Source organism: Sitophilus oryzae, unplaced genomic scaffold (genome assembly GCF_002938485.1).
Source record: "Sitophilus oryzae breed Bouriz unplaced genomic scaffold, Soryzae_2.0 scaffold_177_pilon_pilon, whole genome shotgun sequence".
Classification (NCBI taxonomy): Eukaryota; Metazoa; Arthropoda; class Insecta; order Coleoptera; family Curculionidae; genus Sitophilus; species Sitophilus oryzae.
The window spans coordinates 6,207,886-6,235,558 of record NW_022146479.1 but is presented as its reverse complement, the minus strand read 5'-3'; the positions used below and the strand labels follow the sequence as shown (position 1 = coordinate 6,235,558).

The window sequence follows — 27,673 nt, the reverse complement described above, 5'->3', positions numbered from 1 at the left end:
GAGGTTTGGCTATATGTTTTATTATAATAGGTAATTATATTTCATTCTTTATAACTATAACGTAGAGAAATAGGTAAACCTAGAGCAGTTTTAAATTATTTCCTGATAACTGCACAATATCGGTAGTTTTAACAAAATCTGTGATATGACGAAAATGATGAATTTTCCGTTTTTGGCTATTTCTTACACATTTTAAAGGTCTTAGAAAGATAGTAAACATACCTAGTCAGAAAATTATGAAAATGTCAGCACTTCTAGAAAATATTCTGTAGAATAATAATTAAGAATAATATACCCTTAAAGCTTATGGTATGTATACATTGGTGCGCTGGGCCGCGAACGCGCGCCGAGCGTTGGCGACGCATTGTTTTTATTGTTTTAACAAACATCCCGCGATCCATAGAAATCCCGCGAACATTCGTTTAGTTGTTAATCATGCCTCTATCTTCCGAGAAGAACTACGTAAATTTAGTGATGAGTAGTGCGGCTCTTTGAACACTCCATTAATAAATAATATTCAGAGAAAAACTCAAAAAAACGGTTATTTATTCAAAGAAAACACACATAGTCACTGATAAATGAGCGCGGAATCCCAATTGAACAACAATCATAGTAAGCGGAGCATCGAAAAACCGATTCCTGGCAAGCGGTTGGCGCGCACCTTGAAAACACGTACAATACAGGCGAAGCCGCGCGTTCGCTGCGCAGCGCGCCAAGGTATACGTACCATTAATAGCTCGGTTTTGTGAGAGAATTAATTTTTTGGACCCGTGTTTTTAAGCTCTTTATTATGATGGATATAACGTCCCCTACGTCCATTTTTCTCGTAAGAATACAATGACCTATATTTTCTCATTCTACGCTTTTTAATTAGTAAATAACAGCAGTTTTATGAAAATCGGGAAATCGGTGATATGACTAAAATAACCAATCAATATCGCCTCAAATATTTAGCTAGGTTCTAATAAATATCTAAAATAAACTCTCTGTATATTTAAAAGGAGTAAGAAAACTTTATGGCAGTCTCAATTTATGAAATAATTGATTTCAACCCTGCAAAATCATAAACTGGAACCGGGTATATTGGCGAGACGAAGGTAGAGAAAAGGTATTGAATCATTTTTAAAGCCATAAATACTTTATAGGATTGTATAGGCCCTTGAGTGGTCGTTCGAGCCCCCTATTAACAGCGAGAAAAAGCCTGGCTCACTCGCCTCGAATAAGAGAAACTATATCCCCGCACAAAGGTGGTCGCAGTAAATGACCTCAGAGTACGTAAATAGATTAAGTGACCCCTGCACAGGGGAAGCCGTTGCGGAAAGAACTGCCTTCTAATAAATAAAATTTCGCCCAGAGCTTCTTTATCCTTTGCAAAAAATATATACGGGAAATAACCTTATTTCAACCCTGGCGGCCGATTTACTTCCCTCTAAAATAACTTAATTTGTATTCTGCATTTTTTCTCTCGGTTCCACTGCATTAACCAAACCGCAATAAACTTAGTATACAGTGTGTCCCTTAGACGGAATATTTAAAAGATTTTGTTTTTCTCTTAGGGGCTACTTCTACTAAGGAGTCTCCCTATATTTTTTTATTATAATATTCAGTTTTATTGTAATTGTATTAGATACCGTGACATTTTCTTCCACGATGCCATTTTTGTTCCAGCTTGTTTTTTAATATCGGTATTCCATCTTAAATTAGGGAATCTCGTTGATCATATAATTTTCGAGGACAACTGTATATTTTTGTGGACCATCAATTGTCCTTCGTTTTGAGGGATTTTTAATTCTGCAGGTCCCGTCTGATATTCTCTCTTAGCCACTATATTCTCTCTTAGCTACTATATTTTCTTGTGATCTCCCGTTGTTATACCAAGCATACATCACTCTCTAGACCATTTTACTACCTGGAGAATGGTTATAAAATCATATTTCAATGTCCAAGTTTCACAGCCCTGCGTTATCACTTGTGATACCAACTCACTTTTTTAAACGAGTTTCATTTTAGACTTAAGGTGATGGAATCACTAGAATGTTCTCCCAATTGCCAGAAGTAGTGAACAAGAATTGTGTATCAATTGACCGAACTATTTGTGGGATCGCGCCTGTAGGGGAAGCGCGCGCAGGACCATGCCGAGTATAAAGCGACGTCAACGCAAGCGCAGTAGTGAGTCGGTTAGAAACTGGCGAATGATATGGACTGCGGATGACTTCTAAAACGAATAGACGACTCCAATTTATTATATTCCTTTTTAGTTAGTTTTTTTTAATAAATAGTTTAAGTTTATAAACTTTATTAATTTATTTTCATAATTGTAAACACTTTTAGCTCTTCAGGGCTGTTAGCGATTAGGGCAAATTAATCAATTCTTAAATAATTCAGTTATTCTCCGTTTATTTTAAGATTTTTGGTTTTCCCATATTTTGGTTCGTCCATTCTAGTTTGTTGAGAAGGTTCTCCAAATTTACTGTGACCGACTTTGGAGAAATTTAACCATCTTGTTTGACTTCTTTGGTAGCGGATTATTCTGGAGATCTAACATAGCTTATACTTTAATTATTACGAGTTAAGTATACATAGAACATATAAATAAATATCAATTAGTATATAATTCCCTTTAACAAAAAATAGTATACTTAATACTATTGCAAACAAATCTATTTGCTCTATCTACCTTTAAAGTTCTATTTTGTTTTGTGTAACCGTGTTCCAGTTCATTCAATAAAAAAGTTATCATACATATTAAAATCTTGGACGGGGGCCAAGTTTAGAGACCTAGAATTAGAGTTACCTAGAACTAGGTTTTGTCATCTGTGTTCTTCGAAATATGGATCTAAATTTTACTTAGAATTAGTTTGAAAATTACTCCAAAAAATTACATTTTCAAAAAATCACCTCTCCATTTATAGATAGAGTATAAACAGAATGTGTGTGTGTAAAAAAGAATAACCCTCCTTTAATGTTTTCGTTTTTTTGTTTGGTTAAATTTACCGCGCTAGTGTTGAAAGCTTTTTCGGCTTTAAAGCTAATCCCACACAAAGCTAATACCGAACAGACCAAAAAATCTAGCCTCTCGTTTGTGTAAATAAATTACGATAGTTGATCCAATATTCTTATTTCTTTTGGATATATTTATCTAGAAAATGATTTGCTCTGTATAGCTAATTGTTTTGAAGTTCAATGAATTCCGTCTTAACAATAACCAATTAATATTTATATACCATTAAAGTGCACTTCAGATAAGAAAGTGAAAGCGAATAATATAACATAATCGAGAAATATTCCTTTTCAATCCAGATAATTTCATTAATAATATTGACTGTTTAATGTTGCGAAGATAAATATTATTTAGAATTGTTTGTGGAACGAGTTTTAAAATAGAAAGCATTTTACTTAATTATATCAGCGGATCTAATAAGCAAAATCAGCTTCAGATGTGGCTAAATTATTGACGGGTTGTTAAGTTAAATACGGCATAGAGAAATTTGTAATCTATAACGGAAATTTCAAAACTAACTCTGCTATGTTACATAATTTCAAACAACCGCCTCGCCTGTTAACAATCGGAACGTCAGATTTACTGATTTAATTTTGAAAGAAATATAAAATTTTTCCAGGTAAAGACATGAAATATAGTATATAAATAATATTAACAACAACGAGTTTTTTTATTAACCATCACCTCATTAGATAATGATTGTTAAAGACAATTGCCACTTTTATTTAATGACAGCTGAACATTGTCTTTTTACACAAAAAGTAAAAAATCAAGAAAATAAGTCATTATTGTGGCGTTGTCGCATTTTTAATACATCCACCCACTGTATTTTATAAATAAATCGCTTTCTTTTTGTTAAATGCATTATCTTAAATTACACCGGATATTATTTATCTGTTTAAATCCTTAACTCTTTATTATCAAAACATACATATGTACATTCAGTTCAACCATGCAATGTTTCCTTATTGTTTAAACAATTATGGGCTCGTTTTAAAAAACACGAAATAGCGCTAATGGAATACACAATTTTTCGAGTTAATTTGTTAGAAAATGAAAGGTATTTTCGTGTAATTGCTTGATTTCGGCGAAATTAAAAATAAACAAAAAACTACAGAAAAATCAATTGAAACGCTCTGATACCCTCGAAAAAATTCCTTTAAAATCCGTACCATAAAAAAAGAAATCGTCATATCAAGTTACTCAATAAGTTCAATGGTTGGAAAAATTGCTCTTTGGTTTTATTAATCTCGGAATACTATAGACACAGGAATAACATTAAGAAAATAGTGATAATTATTGTTTGTTTTTGCTATTTAATTATTCGAAACTTTGTACTTAATTGATAATAAAAATAATTTTTGTACATTATTAGGCCAATTTACTATGTTCTTCTATTTTTAGGATTATTGACTTGCGGACGTCTGCGACGGCATGTCCGTATTTGATCTTTTGTGGGAATTTGCATTCTTCACGTGATACAAAAATACAGGGTGGTCAGAATTGTATTCGGGAAACTGCGGTAATATATTATGCACATAAAAATAAGTAAAAAAGTCCGTATAAATTTATGTCGTAAAATGCTTCGTTTCGGTGATACAGGGTGTACAGGTTTCATTTTTATTTCCTTTTATTTTCAAGTAATTTCTGAACCAACGTCAATATTTGGATGAAAATCTGTATTTTGACATGAGAAACTTGATTTCGATGTCAATGTGACTCCTACGCGTAGGTGACGCCACCTACATATTTTTTGCAGTTATGAAGAGTAATAACTTTTTGTCCGTACCTGTATTACACTACTGAGTGAAAAAATATTAATTTCCGTAATTTTTTACTTGAAAAAGGTCTCTTGGTAAAAGTCGCTGCAAATAATGGTTCTCAAGATATTTGGAAATAGCCAATACATGTTAAAACTGAGAAAAATTATACATGTCGACTGAATAGTTATTAGTCTGAAATAATAAATCTGAAAGGATGTTGTGGCCAAAGATTCAACAGGAACTGTTTTATCGCATTTTTTCTAGAAAAATTCTTTTTTACTTATTTTTATCTTTACAATATGCTACCGAAGTTTCCCGAATACAATTCGGACAACCCTGTATAACCTTTACTTGTTTTTTTATTAGAATTTTAAAACCTGGTGGTTAGTTTGGTCTTCTCGTGCTGTTCAGAGGTATGCATGTTTGATATTTTATAAAAAACTGTAAAAAAATAAATAAAAGTTTTCCAAGACATTTGAAACAACATTACAACAAACATGCATACACCATATGTATGTGCAAATTGTGCAACAATAGAATACAAAAACTATATACAAAATACACATACAAAAAGACCTCAATTGAGATTACATATGGTTATGTTAAATTTAAGGAAGCAATGGAAAAAAGGAAGAAAGTAGAAGGAAGCTGCCACGGCGTTCTAAAACTTATCAAACAAATTTATACTTCCGCAAAAATGAGGAAAATGAATATTTAGGTTGAGAGGACATAATAAGATCCTGAGGCGAGATAGGCACCGGATTTCGGTAAATACTAACATGAAACGTATAATTTTAAGCTTTGTGCTTACTTAAATGTACAAGGAGTGTTTAGAAGTATAAAATATAGTCATAATACAATACGGTTGACAGTTATTTCTTATTTAATTATTTATAATGAAATAAGAAATACGTTGTATATTTATTATTTAGAATTTTCAAGCTCTTATAATATGTTGATTTATAATACTATTGTATTTATTTAATCATCGACTTAATATATAGTTAGTTAATTTGCTTCATTTTATAGCCAAACAGGCAGGTTTTATTAATTAAAAAATAATAATTTTTATTTCTTACTCCTCGTTAACATTTTAGCAAAGAAATAATTTATTGTTAAAACAACCGCTTTTACCATTTCGTGGTTGTCCATCAGTTCTGTTGCCAAGTTACTAGATAACTGATCAATCATTAAATTCATAAACAAATTATTCAACATCTTACACTTAATGTCCATTAATTTTCCAACAAATTGTTTAAAATGTAGTACTTCCACAAATTCAATATTATCAAGAAAGTATTTGTGTAGCTCCGTTTATGCTAAATGAATCTCAGAAGCCAGATTTGTTATGCACAGGTTAATATTTACATGGTCATAAGGACATAAGCAAGGCACATAGAAGAACTAGAAAGTAATAGAACCGTTAAAAGACAGACAAGGTATTGGTTTAAGGACAAATTTAGCATAATTATACCTAGTATAATTATAGAAGGGAAGACTGGATAAATGATGTATCCATTCAAGCTGAGGCATATGACTAAAGAACGCCGGAAGGCGTAGGAGCTGGAAGAGTAGCACTGAAACAAGGAATAACTTTCCCCGTAAGACAAGAATTTTCAACGTCAGATGTAAGAATTTTCCAGGTGGAAATAGAGACAATCCATTATTATGTAGAATAAATAATAAAAGCAGGAAGGAACACACCGTTCAGTGGCTATTTTTACTGCATTGGCTATCTAGCAATGCCTAAGGTACTCGGTTCCATGGAGATCAGTTCTAGACTAAAGCTGGTCCCACACGATGCGATGTGTCAAACACCTTCCAACGTTGGACATATGGACATTTGCCACATCGTGTAGGAGACACACTTGTGAATTGCTATATTGTCCAAGCTTATGCCAAAGTTGGAACCAACGTTAGAAGTATCGTATAGGACTGGCTTAATGTAGGCTATATGTGTGCTCTAAATACATTGGGTGAGCGTAGTAATGTTACGTTAGCCTAGGTACCGGGGTAGGAGGGTTATAGGGGTAACGAATCGGCAGAAAAATTGCGAAACAATGCTCATCAGTGCCATTCATAGGTTCAAAACACTTCTGCCAAGCAGCTGCAAAAACAATAACCAGAATGGCCACAAAATAATGGGTAATAAACTCTCCAGAATGGTGGAGAAATTCACCAGGGCAGAGTCAAGCGAAAAAGTTCATAGTAAAACATTGGCCAAAATTTACGGCAGACATGAAAAGCAAAGACAGAAAGACTGTATTAACTAACTACAATGTTTTAACACTAATAGGCATTGTAATCTTAATAGGCATCTTAAGCTGATGGGACGAAGCTATGTGCAGATTTTGTCAAACTGAAGAAGCTAGGAGAGAACAGGTAAATGTGCGGATGTTTGTATTAGGCAATGATAGGCAATTGATAAAGAGCTTTATGAAGGGTTCAGCTTTATGAGGTTCAGCTGTTTAAAGAGGATTGAAATGGAAAATGTAACCTAGAGATCAGAAGAGGTCTAACAATAGATCTAAACATGTCGCAGTGGAACAGGGCGAGAGCCACCTCAAAAATTTAATCTAATGTGTTAATGCTAAATATATATATATAGGTTAATATTAGTAGTCCTATTTATATATTATCTAATTGGTTATTATAATACGGTATACATGCGATTATGTATTCTTTTGCAGGTAAAGTAATAAATATTAAATCTAAAAATAACATTCCATATTAGTGAACATCAAAAGACGGTTAAGCATTTGCCTAGTATAAACAAGCCGAATATTTGAAAAATTCTCCAAGGTATTTATTCTGATAATAAACATATTTCATCGTAGAGGCTTTAGTGTCTGCTCGAATCTTTACATAATCTGTCGATAATACAATATTTGTATTTGTTCAAAATTTACATACATATATAACTTCAGGCCAAACGCATTCTAAAAGAATCAACATTTTTTCCGGGTTAAAGTCGACTTAAGGTAATTCTCGAATATACTAAGAACTTAAAAAGGTTTTTAAATTTAAAAATAATAACGGTCCTGGAATATACCTTCCCTTAGGTTGAGTAGCCCTTTGTTCGGGAGATTTACATTTTTATAATATTTAAGCATTCCTGTCGCGTAAAAAAGTCTTCCCTAACCTTTTCATAAAACAAACATTTGTTTGGCTTGTAAAAATATGTTGAACGATTTTAAATAATTAAATTCATAGTGGATTTTAATCTCTTGAGTGTTTTACTGACGGTAACTCTAGTTTTTTTACCACTTTCCCAATAGACGTCATTCTTGAGAGTGCAGAAATAGCCAAAACTGCAGTTTCTGTGATTATACTGTATGTGTACAAATTAAACCATAAAAGACATATGCCGGAAAAGCTATTTTAAGTCATTCTCTACTGACTATAGCTTAGGGATGTAATGAGCCAATAAAAATTTTAAATATACATTTTACTACAACTGCGTTATTTCTAAAACATCAAGAAACTCAGAAATTTCTTTTCCCAATCCTTTATTCCAAGTTTTTTTGGAAAGAAGAGCATTTGAATACTGTACATTCTTCCAGTATATATGTTTTAATAAAAACTACAATATATGAGGTTTTTCGTTTATTAAAACAATACTTCTATACATATTGAGAATTAAATCCTACCTAACTTCACAGAAACAATATTTTTATAACTAATAATTGTAATTTTTAATTAACATTTTGAGAAACTTACCCCATATACTTAACCTACCTAACTTTTTGAGAACTGCTGATTTTTAACTAGTTTATTATTTTATAGCCCTGTTGCCAAGTAATCAGGTAAAGTTTTCTATTATATTATCAGGAGAATGTTTAGTGCAGTAGATAGGGTAAGCCTAACTATTCTTAAATTATTAATCTATCAGTAATAATGTTTCTTTTTCATTATACAGTTTGAGTCATAGTTTAAATTTATACCAAAATTATCTAGTTTGCCAATTGTTTCATTAATATAAGACATATTCCCGTTTTATTGACTACAAAAAATAAATATAGAAAATATATAATTTTAGGCATTTATCTTGATTAATACCACGTTTTTTATATCTCAGAGATTTAAAGACTATGAAAGAATGACCGAAAATGACCCTTGAAGACTAAAACTGAAAAATAAGAGGGCAATTTTTTATGAATTAGATTTAATTTTCGGTATACCCTCCATAGTGGATCCTTTATACGAGAAAAGTGTGATCCGAGAAAAATAATGACATTGTCCAAACTGATATTAATTTCTGTCATGGGATCCAGCTTCAAATGTACTGGTGTGACATTAATCGGGCATATTTTGAGACAGGGGAAAAATAACATGCGACGGAGAACAATGAACGGGATTGAAGAATATCTATTCATCTTTTATATTTCGAAAATTTTACTAAAAAGAACTAGAAAAAAACCTTATATTGTCCTACGGCTGGAGAGTTAGTAACGATTACATTGAGTAATCGTTTTTTCTATATAAATTTTTGTCAAATGGTTTAAATCTTTTGCCTTACATTTACATTACAATATTTTTACCATAAAATTACGCACTTCCAGGTACCTGTTAGCATTTGAGGCATGAATCATTGCCAGTTAATATGTTATATATAATATTATAACATAAACAGGGATTTCCAATATTTTCATTGGGATGTGTCTCCAAAAAATTGACGTAATACCAACTTTCTTCCTTATTAATTCCTTATTCTTCCTTATTAACTTCCTTCCTAATTACATTACAATATTTTTATCATAAAATTACACACTTCCAGGTACCTGTTGTTAGCGTTTGAGAAATGAATCATAGCATGTTAGTATGTTATATATCATATTATAAAATACTCAGCGATTTTAAATATCTTCATTACGATGTGTCTCCAAAAAAAAATCATATAACGCGAACATGTATATAATATTTATAAGGTGATTCATTGAAAGAATATTGCAAATGTATTTCTTCTGAGTTGAGTGGGAAATGTGGGAATATATTTAAAGAATCTGCAAGTTTATCTTATGTAACTCGATGCTGACTAATAATATCAAGTTTTAGATGCAGAAACGTTTCTTTGATTTAAACGATCAAGGTCTCTAGAGTGGTTTCTCGTCAAGGACCTTACCTATCTGTATATATTTTAAATTAAATGCGTTAGCTAAAGTGATTTGAATGCATACAATATGTACAGAAGTTAGTTAATAAGTAAACTTCTAAATAACACTAAGCCTGTGCCAAAATAATATATTTACGGGCTTAGTAATTGAGTTAAACTATTTCTATTATCTATCAGGCAACAAAAATGCAAGTGTGGGAATTCCTTGAGGATATAGATATAATAATAAATATTTTGAAAGTAGGAAAAGACATATGGTTTTATTATATCAGTTTTGTGGTATTTATCGATTGCAAATAGGATCTTCACGGTTTGAGCAAGAACTGAACACACCTACGCATACATTAAGAATGCCGTGCAACGAACTAACTGTCACTTTTAATTCAACTTTCGATGACAACGAATAAAGCCGACATAAAAATTATACACTCAACAAAATACTTCAAAGATACTCTAATTAAGGTTATGGTAAGCATATTTAAGGTACTATGGTTAAATAAGATCATGCAAAGCAACCATAAGGTAAGCTGTATTTCGTCAGAATAATAAAAGTCATGGGCAGCCTTTGGAATGCGGTATATAGTCAAGACTGGACGTCAGTCAGTTGTTACAATGACACACCGGCTGTACGTGGCGTTGTCAGCGCTGAATTGTTTTTCTTGTTTGTTTTTAAAGAAAACTTCAACCTTCTACTTTATGTATTCTAAATTTTATTTGGAAACTGTTTCTTTTACCTAGTAGGAGACTTCTTTTGGCTTATGGGTCGTATTGGACGTGAAAGCACATGGCATGCGCCTAAACGACAATTTTCGACACTGCTTCTGGCACGAAAAAAATGCAAACAGAAACACATTCGCCGGTAGTTTTGACGTAGTTAGCCTATGACATCGATAAACATCAACACACACTTAAGAAAATACTAACATACCACTGAAAACTAATTAAAAAATCACAGAATCCGAAGCGTACAGGTTAGAATTGGTTTTGTCCACAAACACCGTTTTTTTCACTGTCTGCTCGTTGAAAATCGGATTTGGATGGCTAAATATTGTCCTTCCTTTGAAAAAAGCTAATGTTTTACTCGAAACACCGACTTAGTGATAAATAACAACAATGCAATGACTTGTGTGACGTTCCGCCTCGAAACAACCAACCCCCATAGAGAGACAGCAAAATACTAATTCGGTCGGATTCGTAAGACTGGCGGACTAGCGTCATGATTCCGAACGCAAGAAACTATACCCCACCCAGAATGACGCATGCGCCGTTTAAGTATTAATTCTCTTTCGAGCTTTACGGTTTCCCAAGACCGAACTTGTCTGAATCTGAATTACTTTGCTTTCTTACTTTAAAACTGAATAGAATTTTCCTTTAAATGAGTCATATAGGTATACATTCCTTATAATCGACAGATTAGATAAAAGGTTCCATTAATTTACTCAGTCCTACTGATGTGCATAGGTAAACTACTAAGATAAGATATGCATGTGTATATTAAATACATATACACTGATTAAAAGTTAACAATACAGGTAACTTAACAAATCCTGTGTAATAATCTATTAGAATTTTTGTAATTATTTTAATTTTAATTTACAATTAATTATCTAGATTTAAAAAAATAGGCGTATGTTAGGTTATAGATACATTATATTCTAACGTAACATATATACCTAATTACCTGGCCATGTACATGATGCCTCCATATACCTATATCAAAATATATTTAATCTACATACTTTTTTGTAGCTATAGTTCTTCTAAGTCTACTTTTAAGGGCATTTTTAAATAAAATTATCAGCATCTGGCAACAGTCAATGAAATTTAAAGAGCAACAGAGATTATTGCGCGGTGTTGTCGAGTCTAACGGTTTAGAAAGATATCTACTGATTTTCAGTGCTTCTAATTCTTTTTAGATTTACATACATTTTGTTATTATTTTTAAATTTTTTCATATTAGACGGTGGTCTGCTGATAATATTAGACTGAATTCTGACGTAAAATTACATTGTCATCTATTAATTGTTACGGTTAACGTCTACCACTACTTGAACGTTTGATCTGACAACTGCGCTAGGGTTTAGTAGCGCCTGTACTGTATAATGGTATAAAAATATAAAGTTTCACTCTGTAGGAGGTAATAACGCATGTTTTCTATGTGTATGAAAATATAACTGTAAAAATTCAGTGATGTTATGTAAACCAGTTTCTTTAAAATACATATCCTCTAAACATTGAATTTTATTTTAGTTTTCTTTTTCTTCCTTTAACTATATCACGAATTTAGACCAGGTGGTAAATAAATATCACATAATTTATGTTAAAGCAATTACATACTCTGTTCGTCGCCACCCCTAGTAATATTATACGCATATATAGACGTATCTGACTGAGAAAACATTTGTAGTTCCTTTGTTAGGGTTTTTGAATATAATATATAAAAAAGTATATTTTTTATACCATATTTATTTTTTTTAATTACTAGAGTAAATTGATAAAATTTAATGTGTTCTAAACCTTATAGGTAGGTTTCAATATTAGTTCAAATTAACGTGCTACAAATATTGTTCGAAATAAAATTAGTTGTGTATCAATTATTACTAAATATTTGCGCTATTTGTAATACGATATCCGATATTGTTTATACGAATTTAAATTTAAAAATAATTCACCTGTGCAACCGTTTCAGGGGCATTATTAAATATCTGTTTTACCCGCAATGTTTCTAAATAGAATATGGAAATTATTACGTATTATATAAACAATTATTTGTTATTGAATACTATTAATTATTTAATGTTATTTAAATAGGGTTTATTTTAATAATACATTTGTTTACTATATTTATGGCGATGATATAACTAATGAATTTTTTGGAGTAGGTAATGGTTTTCAAAAAATTGTTAAAGGCTTTAAAGTTTTCAGTAACGTCTAGAAAACTTTACCAATTAATGATTTTTTCAGCCCTTAAACATATGTAAGTGGAAAATTCAACCACTAATTAATTTCTTTTACTCTCAATTCATACCCTTCCGGATAAAAGGAAAAGTATATTTCTAATTAGAATACATTCTGCATTCTGCACCCTTCAGATAATTACCCATTTCAGCTCCAATTAACGAAATTTTATTTCTTTGATATCATTCTGTTTATCAATTGCTTTTAAAAATTAATGTTTTTTTGGGCCATCAGATTCTTAAATCATTAAATTAATAACCTTATCGTAATTATTATTTTATTTCGATTAACAAAATATTGTTACATGATAATCGATACATAATAAAATATTGAAACTAATATTAACTGAAAACTAAATTTTAGTATGAAGTTAATGCAGTTAGCTGTTAAAAGCTCAGTTATCTATCGGTTAATGCTTCTTTTTGCAATTCCGACGTTTCCTGTTTTCTGATTTTAAAGTATAAACAGAGGAGCCATCTATTGAGCATTGGTATAAAACAGTGCCATGTAGTTTCCATTCAATATTACTTAAGGCAGATGCAAGATGGCGCTGCAATATATATTTCGATCGATTAAAATGTCCTAACCAAGGCTATGGTTGTCAGCTTTGACCCAAGCTGATGATTTGTAACATAAACGTATAAGAAAATATTACAAATGTAAAATATACCTTATTTTCTTTAAAAGTATTTATTATTATTATTAGTCGCTAATTTTAAGGTAATTTATTAGTTAATAAAATATTTACCGTAGAATTCGCAACGTTGAGGTGAGTTAACTTACTAAAAATATGCCGGTAAACATTTTTAAAATGTAAGATAATAAAGAAAATTGTTTTTTTTTTCTTTAATGTAACACATAATATGACATATTATGATGCTGATCCGTTTTTGCACAGTAGTAAATCTTATTTTGAAATAAGTTTGGCAACGTTACATGATAAGGGAAATTTTAAATTCCAGAGAGATTAGACCGGGTAGAGTTTGCGATTATTTTATATTTATATAGTTTTTGATTTTATTCCATGGGAATAAACTGAGGATAAAAATATCTAGGTACTAGGTAGATATATATTTCCTTTTCGTTTAGGATTAGAAAAATATTAAAAATTATTTCTAAAAATGTAGAATTTACTAAAATAAAGGTTTAATTTAATACTACCTATGAGTACCTACTAGGAGTAAAGTCAAATTGATAAATGAAAAAACGGATTGGTTAGAACCAGGCTTGTCGATTCGAACCGAGCAACAACTTGTTGATTCAGTTCAGTCTCCCTACAACCGCTGCTTGTATCACCGGTTTTTTTTTCCAATAACAGTACTCTTTCATTTTAGATTTAAACATGTCTAATTACCATAAACTCGAAGCTAAAGTTGTTCAAGAACTAAAAGACATAGCAAACAAAATAAGGATTCATTCTATAACCTCTACGCAAGCAGCGAAATCCGGGTGAGTTGGTATTAATTTTTATGGTTCCTCCACGCGGTTCAAGATATCAAGCGGTTTCAAGTCTGGTCTGTTCGCTGGACTATAATTATTCTGACACGCTCTTACTGTTAAATATGATATTTGAATTATTTACACTGCATAACGACATCTGTTGCATGACTCCATGCTTTTTTAATTACTTTTTTTCATTCAGTAAACGTAAAACTATTTATTTTTTTTTGAAAGCGACTATTTTGTATTGTTTTTCTTTAAGGTTATTTGTTAGCTAGCGTAACCGCGCTGACCCTTGTTAAAATGAATTTTAATCGTTTAGATGGTTAAAAGCGCAGCATACCAAAGAATTATTTAATTTTATTTCGGTGTCGGTATCAGGGGCGGATACATGAATTTATTTTAGGGGGGGGGCCCAAAATAAAAAGTAATGTAGGATATGCTTTTTAGGGCGCCATTTTTAACAAAAAAGCCTAATATTTAACACAACTTACAGATTTTAGGGGGGCCGGGCCCCATGGGCCCCCCCCTCTGTATCCGCCACTGGTCGGTATCATATTTTATCGCATAACACACAAAATATTTATGTTTAATAAATAACTTATGTCATTTATATCTGAAATCAGTAAATAAACAGTTATACAAATAATAATTCGGCAGAGTTATGTGAAATAAAACCCGTTCCTTTTAGTGGTTAGATATTCTATATTAATTTTTAAAGTGAAAGGAGTAAGTAGAGCATTTTTAGAAAGCTATCTACGATAACTTAAATGAGATAAGATGGAGCAACAGTCTATAATTCGAATTTGATTGAAGTATATTAGTTGTTAAAATATTTTCAATTTTCTTTGTATGGTCTTTTTAGATATATTTTGAAAACACCCTAAATAGAGGGATGAACTTTTAATATAATGTGAAATTTTAATAAATTATTGTAAGACTTAATATGGGTTTGCTATGAAGTGAATTTATAATATTCTAATTACACAGACGGAAAATTAAAACGAAAATAATATATCAAGGATGTTATTAAAATATTAAACATTCTATATCATCTCTTAAATATTTCAATACTATGTGGTTTTTGTATTTCCACTATCAAACCCTTAAATTTTATTATTCATAATTATATATTATATATTCCTGTATAATATTCGGAATATGTAACTATAAGAAAATAAAATTTATAAAATATATTCATTTCATCTTACACATCGTTCAGTAAAGAAAATCATCCATGCATTTAAATTAATAGAGACTATGCACTGGATTAATTTAGTATTTTACCCCTTGTAGCAGAGAAAAAATTGTCCTATGCAATGTATGTGACAGACATCATAACGGTAAATTGAACACATTCCACATAGAATATAAGGGAACCCCCATTGATTTTTGGACCCCTAGCTATTTTTCGAGAGTTACCCCACTCGCAATTTTACCGTCTATGGCCACAGTATCAGCTGTTAGGTATTAGACGATAATATATACAGGGTGATTCTAAACTTTTTTACTTTGTCATGGTAAAAATTTGATACAAGATATGAACTATATAACGTAGATGTAAGTTTAGGGTTTACTAAAAAAATAAATCTAATAAATATTATTTTATTTATCTTCCGATAAGAGTTTAGACACTAAAATTTAGTTTTATTATTTTACATATACTGTTTTTGTTAATTTGAGGCAATAAAAACAATCCAACACTATAAAATATTTTGGAACTTTTTATTTTGGTTTAAAATTTACTATTCTATTTTCAAAATTTGAAATTTGCTGGTTAAAGGTGCGATTTCCTAGCGACATCTGGCGTCCGCGGCCCTCCGTACACTGGTTCGTTTTTATGTACGTACGTGGTCGAAACAGGTCGAAACCTGTATTGAACGATATGTATGTGCAAGTAATGTATCACTTTAAGGGAAACAAACTACTATACCGCGGGCCGCGGACCCCAGACGTCCCTAGAAAATCGCATTTTAATATACTGTGTTTGAAATATACCATTTAATATAAATGAGACAAAAAACCCTATTGTGCAGTATAAAAGTGTTTTGTTAATTTTACTATGTTCTTTCTAAAAAAAACGTTCTTTGTTCTATATAAATACGAAGAAATCCTTTGACAATGTGACAAATATAATAAAGACAAATGTAATAAATAAATAACCAAAAATGAATATTTTTTTAACAATTTTCTATAGCCAGTTATGAAATTTGGCGATTTTTAAACCGTTACTCTTACGAAAACGGTAATGGGTATAAGAAGTTTTAACCATCATCAAAAATAGCTCAAAAACAAGGGCTCAAAAAAAATTTCTTAAAAATCTAAAGCATCAACGCCATTAAATTATATATTTATATTTTGAATCTACACAACATTTCCTATAAATGCTGAAATTTTTATAGTTTTGTGGCTATGTTTACTATTTTTCTGAGGCTGTTGAAAATCAGTAAAGTAAATCAGTAAAAACCAACAACCAAAGGTGGGCATTCCTTCAACTGTTTTCTATACACATGAGTCATGGAAATTGGCGATTCAACCGATTTTGTTAAAACTGTTGTTATATATGCTAATTAAAAGGCGTAGAATAAGAAAATATAGATCTTTGTACCATTTCGAGAACAGTTATCAATGTAGGGGACGTTTCTAACCATCATCAAATATAGTTCAAAAACAAGGGCCGAAAAAATTAATTTTCTCACAAAACTAAGGTGTATGTATGAACTAAGTCTAATGGTGTATATGTTACAGTTAAAGTCCGATGTCTGGTTAATGTCGACATTAACATGTTAATGTTTGGGTTAGGTTATGTTTTTGGTGGTTTTGTTGTGTGTTATTCTCGAGATTAACCGAGTAATGTCGACATTAACCGGATATCGGACCTTAACCTTAACATATATATTCTGTAACATAAAATGTTCTAAATTTTCATAGTTTTATAACTATGATTGCTATTTTTCTAAAGCCATTGAAAAGTGTAAGAGACAAAAAATCTGGACATTTTTCGTTTTTTCATATATCTTTGGAAAATATGGGTCATAAAAACTGCTGACTTAATGTATTATTTCAACTGTGAAACTAAATAAAAGGGAGGAGTTCAAAGAACGCTACTAATAATTTCCAAAATTGGCTTCAGATCGTATTTAAACCAGCTATAAATATAAATAAAGACTTTCAAACCCGAAAAAATATATTTTTTTAATTTTTATTAAGTTTTAATTATTTCTTTTGCAGTCACCCGACATCATGTTCGTCGATAGCAGAAATTTTGTCAGTATTATTTTTTCACACCATGCGTTACAAGATTTCCACTCCAAGAGACGCTTCCAGCGACAGATTTGTCCTGTCCAAAGGACACGCCGCCCCTGCGTTGTACGCCGCCTGGGCCGAAGCGGGCCTGTTTCCAGTGGCGGACCTGCAAAATTTAAGGAAATTAAATTCAGACCTTGAAGGCCACCCTACGCCTAGGCTTAATTTTATCGATGTAGGCACAGGGTCGCTGGGTCAAGGCCTGTCAATCGCAGGAGGAATGGCCTTTGTTGGGAAAAACTATGATAAAGCTAATTACAGGTTGGTATAAAAGACAATAAGCGTTGTTATATCTAGTATACTATACACATGCTATACTATACATGCAGTATGCTCTAGGCTCTAGGATAGTTTAACGTCACGGGGTTTAATATAAACCACTTATTTAACATCAGTCTTGTTTCTATTATGCTACGAATTTTTGGGTGGCTTGTGGAGTCTATTATCGATTTATAATGTCCAACGGTAATAATTAAAAAAAATATTCGAGACTACTATATTAACTATGGTTTTGGAGTTTCAACCAAAGGACCAAACAATTGACAAAATACTTTATTGATTTTAATGTGGCTAGGACAGTATAGTTTGTGGTGTTGTGTGCTAGTATCGATTTATTTATAGTCGAGGCTAAATTACACATTCCTTTTGTAGTAGTTTACAAATTCAATTTATTAGGTGTCCTGCGTCAGTGAAATATTTCTCATAAGCAATCATTATAGAATTTAGAATTAACCATCATTTCAGTGAATTTAATTAGACGATGTAAAATAAATTATCTTAGCTCCATCCCTACCGACATTGATTATCTCATAATTATTACCAAAAAATTATATTTAAATACTTAGAATCTATTTTATTTTTTTATTGATTTTAGGGTATATTGTTTAGTTGGAGATGGCGAAAGCGCCGAAGGTTCCATTTGGGAATCTGTACATTTTGCCAGTTACTATAAACTAGACAATTTATGTGTCATATTTGACGTAAACCGTTTGGGCCAGTCACAAGAAACATCTATGGGCCACGATGTTGAAAATTACAGAAAAAGGCTGGAGGCTTTCGGAATGCAAGCTATCATTGTAGACGGGCATGATATCGAAGAACTGGTGAAGGCGTTACACACTGCTGCAACCACTAAAGGGAAACCTACTGCCATCGTGGCAAAGACGTTCAAAGGCAAGAATTTCCCTAAGGTATCGATATTTATCATTTTTTCCTTGTTCTAGACGAACTTACATATAATGATTATTTATAATATTTTAGATTGAAAATCTGGATAACTGGCATGGGAAACCTCTAGGTGCCGAATCCGATCGTATTGTGGCACATTTAAAAGGCCTCATTAAAAACCCGGGTCCTCTACAACTTCATCCCCAAAAGCCTTTGAAAGACGACGCTCCAGTTGTCGATATTACGAATATTAAACTTAGTTCTCCACCTAATTATAAAATTGGGGAAAGTATTGCAACACGAGTTGCATATGGTGAGCTTTTACATATGGTATTTTTCTCTGTGTTAATTTAAATGGGAGAGCCAATGTATTGAATTGAATGAAAAATGAATATTGAATTTGAATTCTTTGTTGATAGGCAACCAACAATAGCATTGGTATTAAAGTTTAAATTTTATTTTTGTATTAAGAAAACTCCATTCTTGTAAAAGTTTATTGCTTCAATACACTTTTTTTTTTCTGGACATCTGGATATTTGAGCTGCAACAGAATACAAAAAATATATATATTTTTTAAAACCCTACTGATTTAGGACCTAAACGGAAACCCTGTCAGTGTTTCATTGTTTCTAAACTAATTTGTCTCATCAAAATAGCACTTAACGTTTCGATAGGTAAAAATTTTGTTTTAAAATAAATTACCATAAAGCAACAGACATAATTAAAAAAAATCAAATAAATTTGATGTACTCACAAAAAAATTTCAAAAGGAACAGCAAAAGGTAGAAATTTGTGAATTTTACATGGCAAAATTGTGTGTTAAATATAATATATTTAAATAAAAAAAAATGTTTTTTATAGGAAAATTTTAAAAACTAATTAATTTAAATAATAGGAGTAATATATTAAACAATTTGTTATTTTAATTAATGTAATACGCCTTGATGATGTTCCGCTAGAGCAATTTGTCTTTTTATTAAGGGTAAAACATGAACTAGAACGTGATAAATTTATTTTGACCGTTGAACGTGCATACAGAAGCTAGACATATATTTTGATTTATTACAAGCTTAAGGTCTCGCACGTAATCTCTATTAGTTAACCATTGGCTCGACTCTGTCCCAATTTAAAGCTGTTCTGGAGCTGAAACAAGTAAAAAGCATCTTTTTACAGGAACGGCTCTGGTAAAAATCGCTCAGTCCAATTCCCGAGTGATTGCATTGGACGGGGATATGAAGAACTCGACTTTTTCTGAAAATTTGAAGAAATTCGATGAATCAAGGTACATTGAATGTTTTATCGCTGAACAGAGCTTAGTAGGTACCGCCATTGGGGCTGCTTGCAGAGATAGGACGGTACCATTTGTCTCGACATTTGCTTGCTTTCTAACAAGAGCTTTTGATCAGGTAACACATTTAAACTTAACTATACATAGATAATAATTTATCAACTTCAGGTTTACTTACTATTTTGAAAGGTTAAGTATCGATAACTCACTTATTTATACATAGTCAAATAAATTAATCACCGCTAGAGGTATATTGAATTTCAAAAAATAAATTAACTGAAAACATAACTTCATGATTGTTAGCACATGTTGTTTTTGATTTGTTTATGAAGTTCTTATATAATATTTTTATAGTTACTTGTAGTATTTGGCTATTTTAATAGCAGATGTTAATACGGAACATGCCTTTTTTAGATTCGAATGGGTGCTATATCTCAAACCAACGTCAATTTTGTTGGTTCGCATTGTGGGGTGAGTATAGGTGAAGATGGACCCAGTCAGATGGGTTTAGAGGACTTGGCTATGTTCAGGGCTGTAAACGGAAGCACCATTTTCTATCCCGCCGATGCTGTTTCTACCGAGCGGGCCATTGAGTTAGCTGCTAATACCAAAGGAATAACATTTACCCGTGTTAATAGACCCACAACTGCTGTTATTTACCCCAACGACCAAGTTTTTGAAGTAAAATCCATTGACTTATAAACTAAGAAGTTTCCTCTCTAAATATCAAAAAATTTTAGGTCGGAAAAGCAAATGTCGTTCAAAAATCTGATAAAGATCAAGTAGTACTCATTGGAGCTGGTATAACGCTTCAAGAGTCGCTGAATGCAGCCAAGGAGCTCGCCAATTTCGGAATTAATGCTCGTGTTATTGATCCATTTACAATAAAGCCTCTAGACAAAAAGACGATTATTCAGAATATCAAAGAGGTTGGTGGAAGAGCAGTGGTCACTGAAGACCACTACTATGAGGGAGGCATTGGAGACGCAGTATTTGCAGCCGCTGCACTTGAAAGAAATATTGTTATTAAGCATTTAGCCATTGGGGAGCTACCCCGTTCAGGTCCACCAAATGCTCTTTTGGATCTCTATGGAATTTCTGCTAAGCACATTATTTTAGCTGCACAAGAAATTTTAAAATTATAAAAATGTTACTTTTGTTAATCGAGTTTTTGTTTTTATTTCTCCTATGTTATTTGCTGGTAATTTGTTTATTAATTTTCTAAAATAAAATTTACAAGTAATCATGGATTACTCTTTTTTAATAAAGTTACTTTACGAATGGTGTTGTATTTTGTATCATTTAAAAAATTAATATATAGAGAGAACAATTTCAACAGGACAAAATTGGTTCTTTTAAATACTTATTAAACCGTGGAATTGTTACAAGAAATGTTTGCTACATTTAATGGAGAATAACAGTTCAAGAATAATTGCTTTTCTATGATCTATTTTCAGTTCAATGCAATTTCGTAATTTTTTAGATCACATATTTATTAATGTATGGTTTAATAATTTAACAGTACGTTTTCTTAAATATAAGATTAATTAGTTTTATAACCAGTTTATCCGTAATTTTTATTCTTTCATTTAACTTAGTTAACTCATTCTGAAAATCAGTTATTTTGTTACTACAGAATGATATTGATTCTCTTATCATACGCATTTCGTCCCGTAAACTTCTAAGTTCTTCTAGGATGTTGTCCTTATCTGAAAATTTGTGCTTGATGAGTAATTTAAAATATATAAACAAACACTGATGCAACATACACATTTCTATAATATAAAATTAATTGAATAATAATTTAATTCATTTTTTTTCAATTTTAATTGAATAATAGTTCCCTGTTTTCCGAAAAATGTCTATAGATAATACAGCTAGGGGTATATAACATTTATATCCTTAGATTCTTTCTGAAATCTCCGATAGAAATTTGAGTTTTAGCAAAGGTATTAGTCATTATAGTAAATCCTATGTAAAACCTTTCTAATTTGGTTATATGGTTTCAGTGACCAAAATGGAAAATAATTTTGAAAATTTTTCGGCCTCCTGCCATCGATTAACCAGTACCCAGCTTTTTGAACAGAATATCATTCATTTATTGTCATTAGTCTGTGTGTATATTAAAATAATAGACGTTATTTAGGGGGTTTTTTAATGATTATGAAGGCTAGGTTAATAAATATTTAACTCTTTTTAATAGTTTAGAAGCGTTCTTTTTTATTTACCTCTTCAGAGAATGACGTTATATTATACAGGGTGGCCCATCGAAAACGTTCCGCAAGGCATAACGGCCAGGGTATTTATTTTTTCAAAAAATCCAAAAACACGTCAATTTTGTTTGTGAGGGGGACAACTTTTGCCCCAAAAATGATTACAAAATCTTCAACCCTCTAAGCGGGGGTGTCATCCCCCAACTTTTTTCAAATGGGAAGAGGGGTCAAGTGGCGCCGTAATAAAAAGAGCTTTCTATTCTCTATATTTCCCCGCCTCGTTTTTGAAAATCTGTCGAGTCATTGAGAAAATATGAAGGATTGAAATTTGAAAAGTTGATTTAAACATTTATCAGAGTAAATGATAAGGATAAATTCCTTGGACCAATTTGCTGTTTTTTCTTATTATTTCTAGATGTTTACGCATTTTTTCACTTGCCACAAAGTTGAACGATCAGGTGCGGTAGTAGCTAGATAGCTGTTCTGTGACTTGTGCGTTGAATTTCTTCTCAATATCGTTAAACTGACCCGCAATAGAATTTCCAAAAATATCAGCCCACACGTTCAATTTCTGAGGGTTTTGTGTGTGCACCTCGTGAGAAACCCTGGGGTTGTCCTCAGCCCAGTACCGACAGTTGTGCCGATTAACTACACCGTTCGAAAAGAAAGTAAACTCATCCGAAAAACCCACATTAAATAGGAAATTATCATTTGCCCCTCGTTCACTCATAGTTTCACAAAATTGCAAGTTATGATCAAAATCGTCTTCGTTGAGGTCTTGTACCAACTGAATTTTGTACGGGTGGAACTTGTGTTTTTTTAATATCCTTTGGACACTTGTACGATTCACGCCGGTCTTATTGGCTAATTTTCTTGTACTCAGCGTACTCTCCATGGCAACTTGGCTCAATACGAATACCTCCATAGCTTCATTTACTACAGGACCTCTGTCTCTTTTTATTCATAACGGAACAAGTTTCGCAAAATTTTGCTACTAACTCGCGAACAATTTTGCCATAAAGGTTTTTGTCAGGATGGCGTTCATTGAATATCTGCGCAACCCAATTGCCACATTCACTATTTTTAAAAGAAAGTTCGATTATTTCTACTTTTTCTGCAAGTGAGTACACCATAATTGTTAAAAAGTTTAACGATATTGAGAAGAACTTCAACGCATAAGTCACAGAACAGCTATCTATAGCAACTACCGCACCTGAGCGTTCAACCTTGTGGCAAGTGAAAAAATGTGTAAACATCTAGAAATTATAAGAAAAAATAGCAAATTGGTCGAAGGTATTTATCCTTATCATTTACTCTTATAAATGTTTAAATAAACTTTTCAAATTTCAATCCTTCATATTTTCACAACGACTCGATCGATTTTCAAAAACGAAGCGGGAAAATATAGAGAATAGAAAGCCCTTTTCATTGCGGTACCACTTGATCCCCCTTCCCATTTAAAAAAAATGGGGGATGACACCCCCTCTAAGATTTTGCAATCATTTTTGGGGCAAAAGTTGTCACCCTCACAAACAAAATTGACGTGTTTTTGAATTTTCTGAAAAAAAAATGACTCTGGCCGTTATGCCTTGCGGAACGTTTTCGATGGGCCACCCTGTATAATAAGTTAGTATTCTACCATTAACTAATTGAAGCATAGAATTTATAAAAAAGGGTAATTAATACTTTCTGTATAGTTCAATAATTATTACGTAATGTTATACGATTTGTTTCCAAATTTTCTATATTTGTAGAAAAATATGTATATAGAGTTGCAAATTATTTTTGATAATGAAAGTATTTTTTTCTTCTTTAAAACTATTCCATTTCTATATTTTTGGTATTTTATATTTCGACTGTAATTTTCCATCGAGAAATATATATGTATGTAAGAAAAATTTCCAGTGCTGGAAAAAATCTAATTTATTTATACAGGGTGAGTCTTAAATAAGTGCAAATATTTTCAGGGCTGGTAGAACTCGATAAAAGAAACATATTTTCTCTTGACCGTTTTTCAAATAACTCCAAAATAACCCAGTTACATAACCTTTATACAAGAGTGCTTCCTTTGTCTGTGAGAGGGCATCAATCAAAAATAAACCCGAACGTTAATTAATTTAAAAATTATTATTTTTTTTAAGCTTTTTATGAAGCTTATTGTCAAATATAATTTGTGATACTAATATAAAATTCCATATTTTCGCCAACTAGATTATTAGAGCATAGTAGATTTTATGCGCCTCCATAACCTGATGTAACAAAAAACATTTTTCGAAACAGCTTTGGAAAAATAATTTTTTTTCACAAAAATTCTGTACGGTGGCGTCTTTTTTGAAAGAGACAAAAAATGTAGTGAATACTAGAGGGACCATTTTACGAAAAGAAAATCGGTCGTTGGTGGAGTTGAAAAATATTTATACTAAAATTTAAGTAGGGTTGGGGGTAGTATTCACCCTTCCCGTACTTTTTCTTGATTTTTGTGAAAGTCAAATGTTAGAGCACTTAGCAAAACATAGACACCGAAAATCTCATTCAAGTTGGATCAACGGTTCTTAAAATATATGACAAAATGTTGAACACATTTTTTTAAAATTTGATGCCATCTGAAGTTGTCCTATAATTTTATCAATGTCTATATAAGCAGTGTTCCCGACATAGGACGGCTCTAGTATTTAGGAAAAAATAACAATGGAAAGTTATACAGTTTTGAAATACTGCATAAAATAATTTTTTAATAAGTTTGATGGTCACCAACCATGTTAGCAGCATTATATGATTAAAACAAATTAATGTGGGGTTCAGAGTATTCAAAATAATGTTTTCTCTTTATGCGGTGTGTTATATGATTATCTTATTTGAAATGCAATTTTCTTTATTGTATGTTACTTAGAATTATGAACCAATTACTTAGTTCAACATAGATACCTACATCTATTTTGGGTTTAGATTCTACACATTACATATTTTTTTCTATTTAAAGGAGTGGCATTTTTTGTGCAAAAGGACATACCTACCTTAAAGTCGTTTAATCTGTCTATATTTTTTTAAGCGAAATGATTGTCCACTTTGTACAGTCTTGTTCTACTTACGATTAAGTTTTTTCCATTAAGGTCCATTTAAATACTTACGTCACCAAAATTCCCTGTTCCTTGTTTAGAAATCGTATAGGTATGTTTTAGCTCTTAAATACCTTCATGTTCTTTTTATTGCTTTTCTTTATTGCTGGATGATGACAAGACAATATTTTGATTTGGTTCGATAATTTGGTTTTCTTCTTAGCAACAATTAAAAAATTAAATTCATTATTTAAAATTTATTTATATTTACTTCACTATTAATTACTATATATCACATATTAGTTTTATGTATTTTGATTGTTTACAACAACAACCAAAAATACATTTATTCACTTATGCTTGTCTAAATATAAATGTTTTAAGTTTGTCTTAGTTATTGCATCATATATTTATGTTGATATGATGTATTTTGTTGTTAACATAGGCAAACTGATTTATTTAATAGTAATAATTACAATTACACTAGTAATATCTTCAAATAGCAACCGTTTGGATACAGTAAAGTCTTTTACTTGTCTTTTTTTTTTCGCTGAAAATATATTAAGACAGTCGAGCACTGAACTAACAATAATATTTAATAAATAAATAAATTCACTAAAATTATCGACAATCACTAGATGGGAAGGCACTTCTTTATAAAATGTCCATAATATGTTCTATGAGATTCTAAAAATAATAGTACAAAAATATTTACAAATTGAATTAACCTTAATTTTGGTTAGGAATTGCAGCACAATCAAGTCCAAATTTTAATTGAAATTACTTTCGGCTTTTATCAGCTAATCTCAATTCCATTCTCTTAGTCCACGTTCTGTCACTGTTTAAAAGAGAAAAAAAGAAAATAAGTTTAATAAATAGATTTTAAAATTAATCAACGAAATGATGTAATGGACTATCGAACATTATTGATCTTTGTTCATTTAATTGTAATGGGCTTTTGTTCAAATATTCCATTACAATTTTGTCTTGCAATATATTTTAAATGTCATGAGGTGGCCAAAAATTTATATCACCTATGTTTCTTTTGTGTATATAAAAAATTACTTTCGTATGATCGTAACAAAAAAGAGGATACAATAAAAAGCAATAAAGGATTATTATAAATCGTTTATATATTTTATACAGATGAGACACATATAGATGACACAGAATACAAATCGATCTACAATACAAATAAACACACTAAAACAATTGGTCTACCCTACATTAACAGTTAATAAATATCACAAAAGACACTATTTTGGAAGCAATAGCAAATTCGGGATTTTGAGATTCATTTACTAACTAATACTTAAAAGAAATAAATAAATAATGAACTCTATTAATTCTATATACATTCTAGTCTATTCTAGGCACAAACAATTTAAAGCTTCTTTTTCCCTTTACAGATAATACACTTTACAGGCAACTTACAAATTCATGCTGTAATACCCTTAATATTTTCATGTATGCCAACAACTCTTCAAATTCTAATACATATGCATATCTATCAGTAGTTTGGAATATTATGTCTCAGCAGAATTTAATGAGTATAACAAATGTGGTTTGCAAGAAGAAATGAAAAGTATGTGAAAATAACAATGAATTTAATTTTATACTGCTATTTACTTGTTATGTTGTATAAAAAATTATAATATCTTTGTGCATGAAACCTATTTGTATTATTCAGCATTGATAACAAAATTTTAGTTAAAGTAACCAGAAAAAAAACACTATTTTTTATAGACCGGTTGACACGATCCAAGTATACTTGCCCTAAGTATACTTGGAGGTTGCCAGGTAAGTATGTTGCGCGTCTTACTTATACGCTGCTTCTGTCATATCAACTGTTCTATCCAAGTCGAGTTGGAAAGGTTCGTAATATCTAAGTAAGTAGGCTGACTGCCAACTTACTTGGATGTTACGAAGCCTTCTAACTTGACTTGGATAGAACAGTTAATACGTTAGAAGATGTAGGAACTAAGACGCGCACAGCATTTGGCAACATTCACCCAAGCAGCATTTGGATGTCGGGACAACGTTGTGTCACGCGAATAAACGTCGGGGCGCAACGTCGGCACAACCTCGTGCCAACCCTAGTTAGAACTAGTTTGGAGAATAATTTTTGGGTCGAAACGACGTTGGATACCTACGTTGGCTAGCAGCCTAATTTAGCACAAACTGCAACGTTGTTTAAAATCCTAATTCACAGAAATACAAAACTGTAATAATATGGCGTCTAAGTCGTGTTTGATCCTAAATTGGGATAATTATAGTAAAAATATTATTTTTATGATTTAGTTAGAGACATATGCCAGATGGCAGTAAAGGAAAACAAAACAAAAGTATTTAAGTGTGGAGGATGTTT

At 31.4% G+C, this 27,673-nt stretch overlaps 3 protein-coding genes across 7 annotated transcripts in view; 1 reads left to right on the top strand and 2 right to left on the bottom strand.

The window, feature by feature from the left end:
• The window catches only part of LOC115882449 (plexin-A4), a 275,684-nt gene extending 264,451 nt beyond the window's left edge, over window positions 1-11,233 (bottom strand). Inside the window, exon 1 of one of the 2 annotated variants that reach the window (XM_030900515.1) lies at window positions 10,806-11,233. The gene's annotated coding sequence lies outside the window, so the exon portion shown is untranslated. Of the gene's footprint in view, window positions 1-10,611 lie in introns of both variants that reach the window. The other variant, XM_030900514.1, reaches the window with a different exon arrangement.
• A 2,352-nt stretch (window positions 11,234-13,585) lies between these two features.
• On the top strand, window positions 13,586-21,199 carry LOC115882275 (transketolase-like protein 2). 2 transcript variants are annotated; one of them, XM_030900233.1, is made up of 8 exons: window positions 13,586-13,604; window positions 14,170-14,284; window positions 17,507-17,842; window positions 18,456-18,771; window positions 18,842-19,061; window positions 19,922-20,154; window positions 20,451-20,717; window positions 20,777-21,199. In XM_030900233.1, exons 2-8 carry the CDS (start codon window positions 14,178-14,180, stop codon window positions 21,179-21,181), a joined length of 1,884 nt encoding a protein of 627 aa, XP_030756093.1. In that variant the 5' UTR covers window positions 13,586-13,604; window positions 14,170-14,177; the 3' UTR covers window positions 21,182-21,199. The 2 variants fall into 2 exon arrangements, with proteins under 2 accessions (XP_030756093.1, XP_030756094.1); XM_030900234.1 differs by lacking the exon at window positions 13,586-13,604 and adding an exon at window positions 13,867-13,890.
• A 4,644-nt stretch (window positions 21,200-25,843) lies between these two features.
• Window positions 25,844-27,673, bottom strand: part of LOC115882559 (trehalase-like) — a 44,607-nt gene continuing 42,777 nt past the window's right edge. For all 3 annotated transcript variants that reach the window (XM_030900727.1, XM_030900728.1, XM_030900726.1), the window contains one exon: window positions 25,844-26,143. In XM_030900727.1, coding sequence (XP_030756587.1) covers window positions 26,086-26,143 — 58 coding nt within the window. In that variant the 3' untranslated portion in view covers window positions 25,844-26,085. The remainder of the gene's footprint in view (window positions 26,144-27,673) is intronic.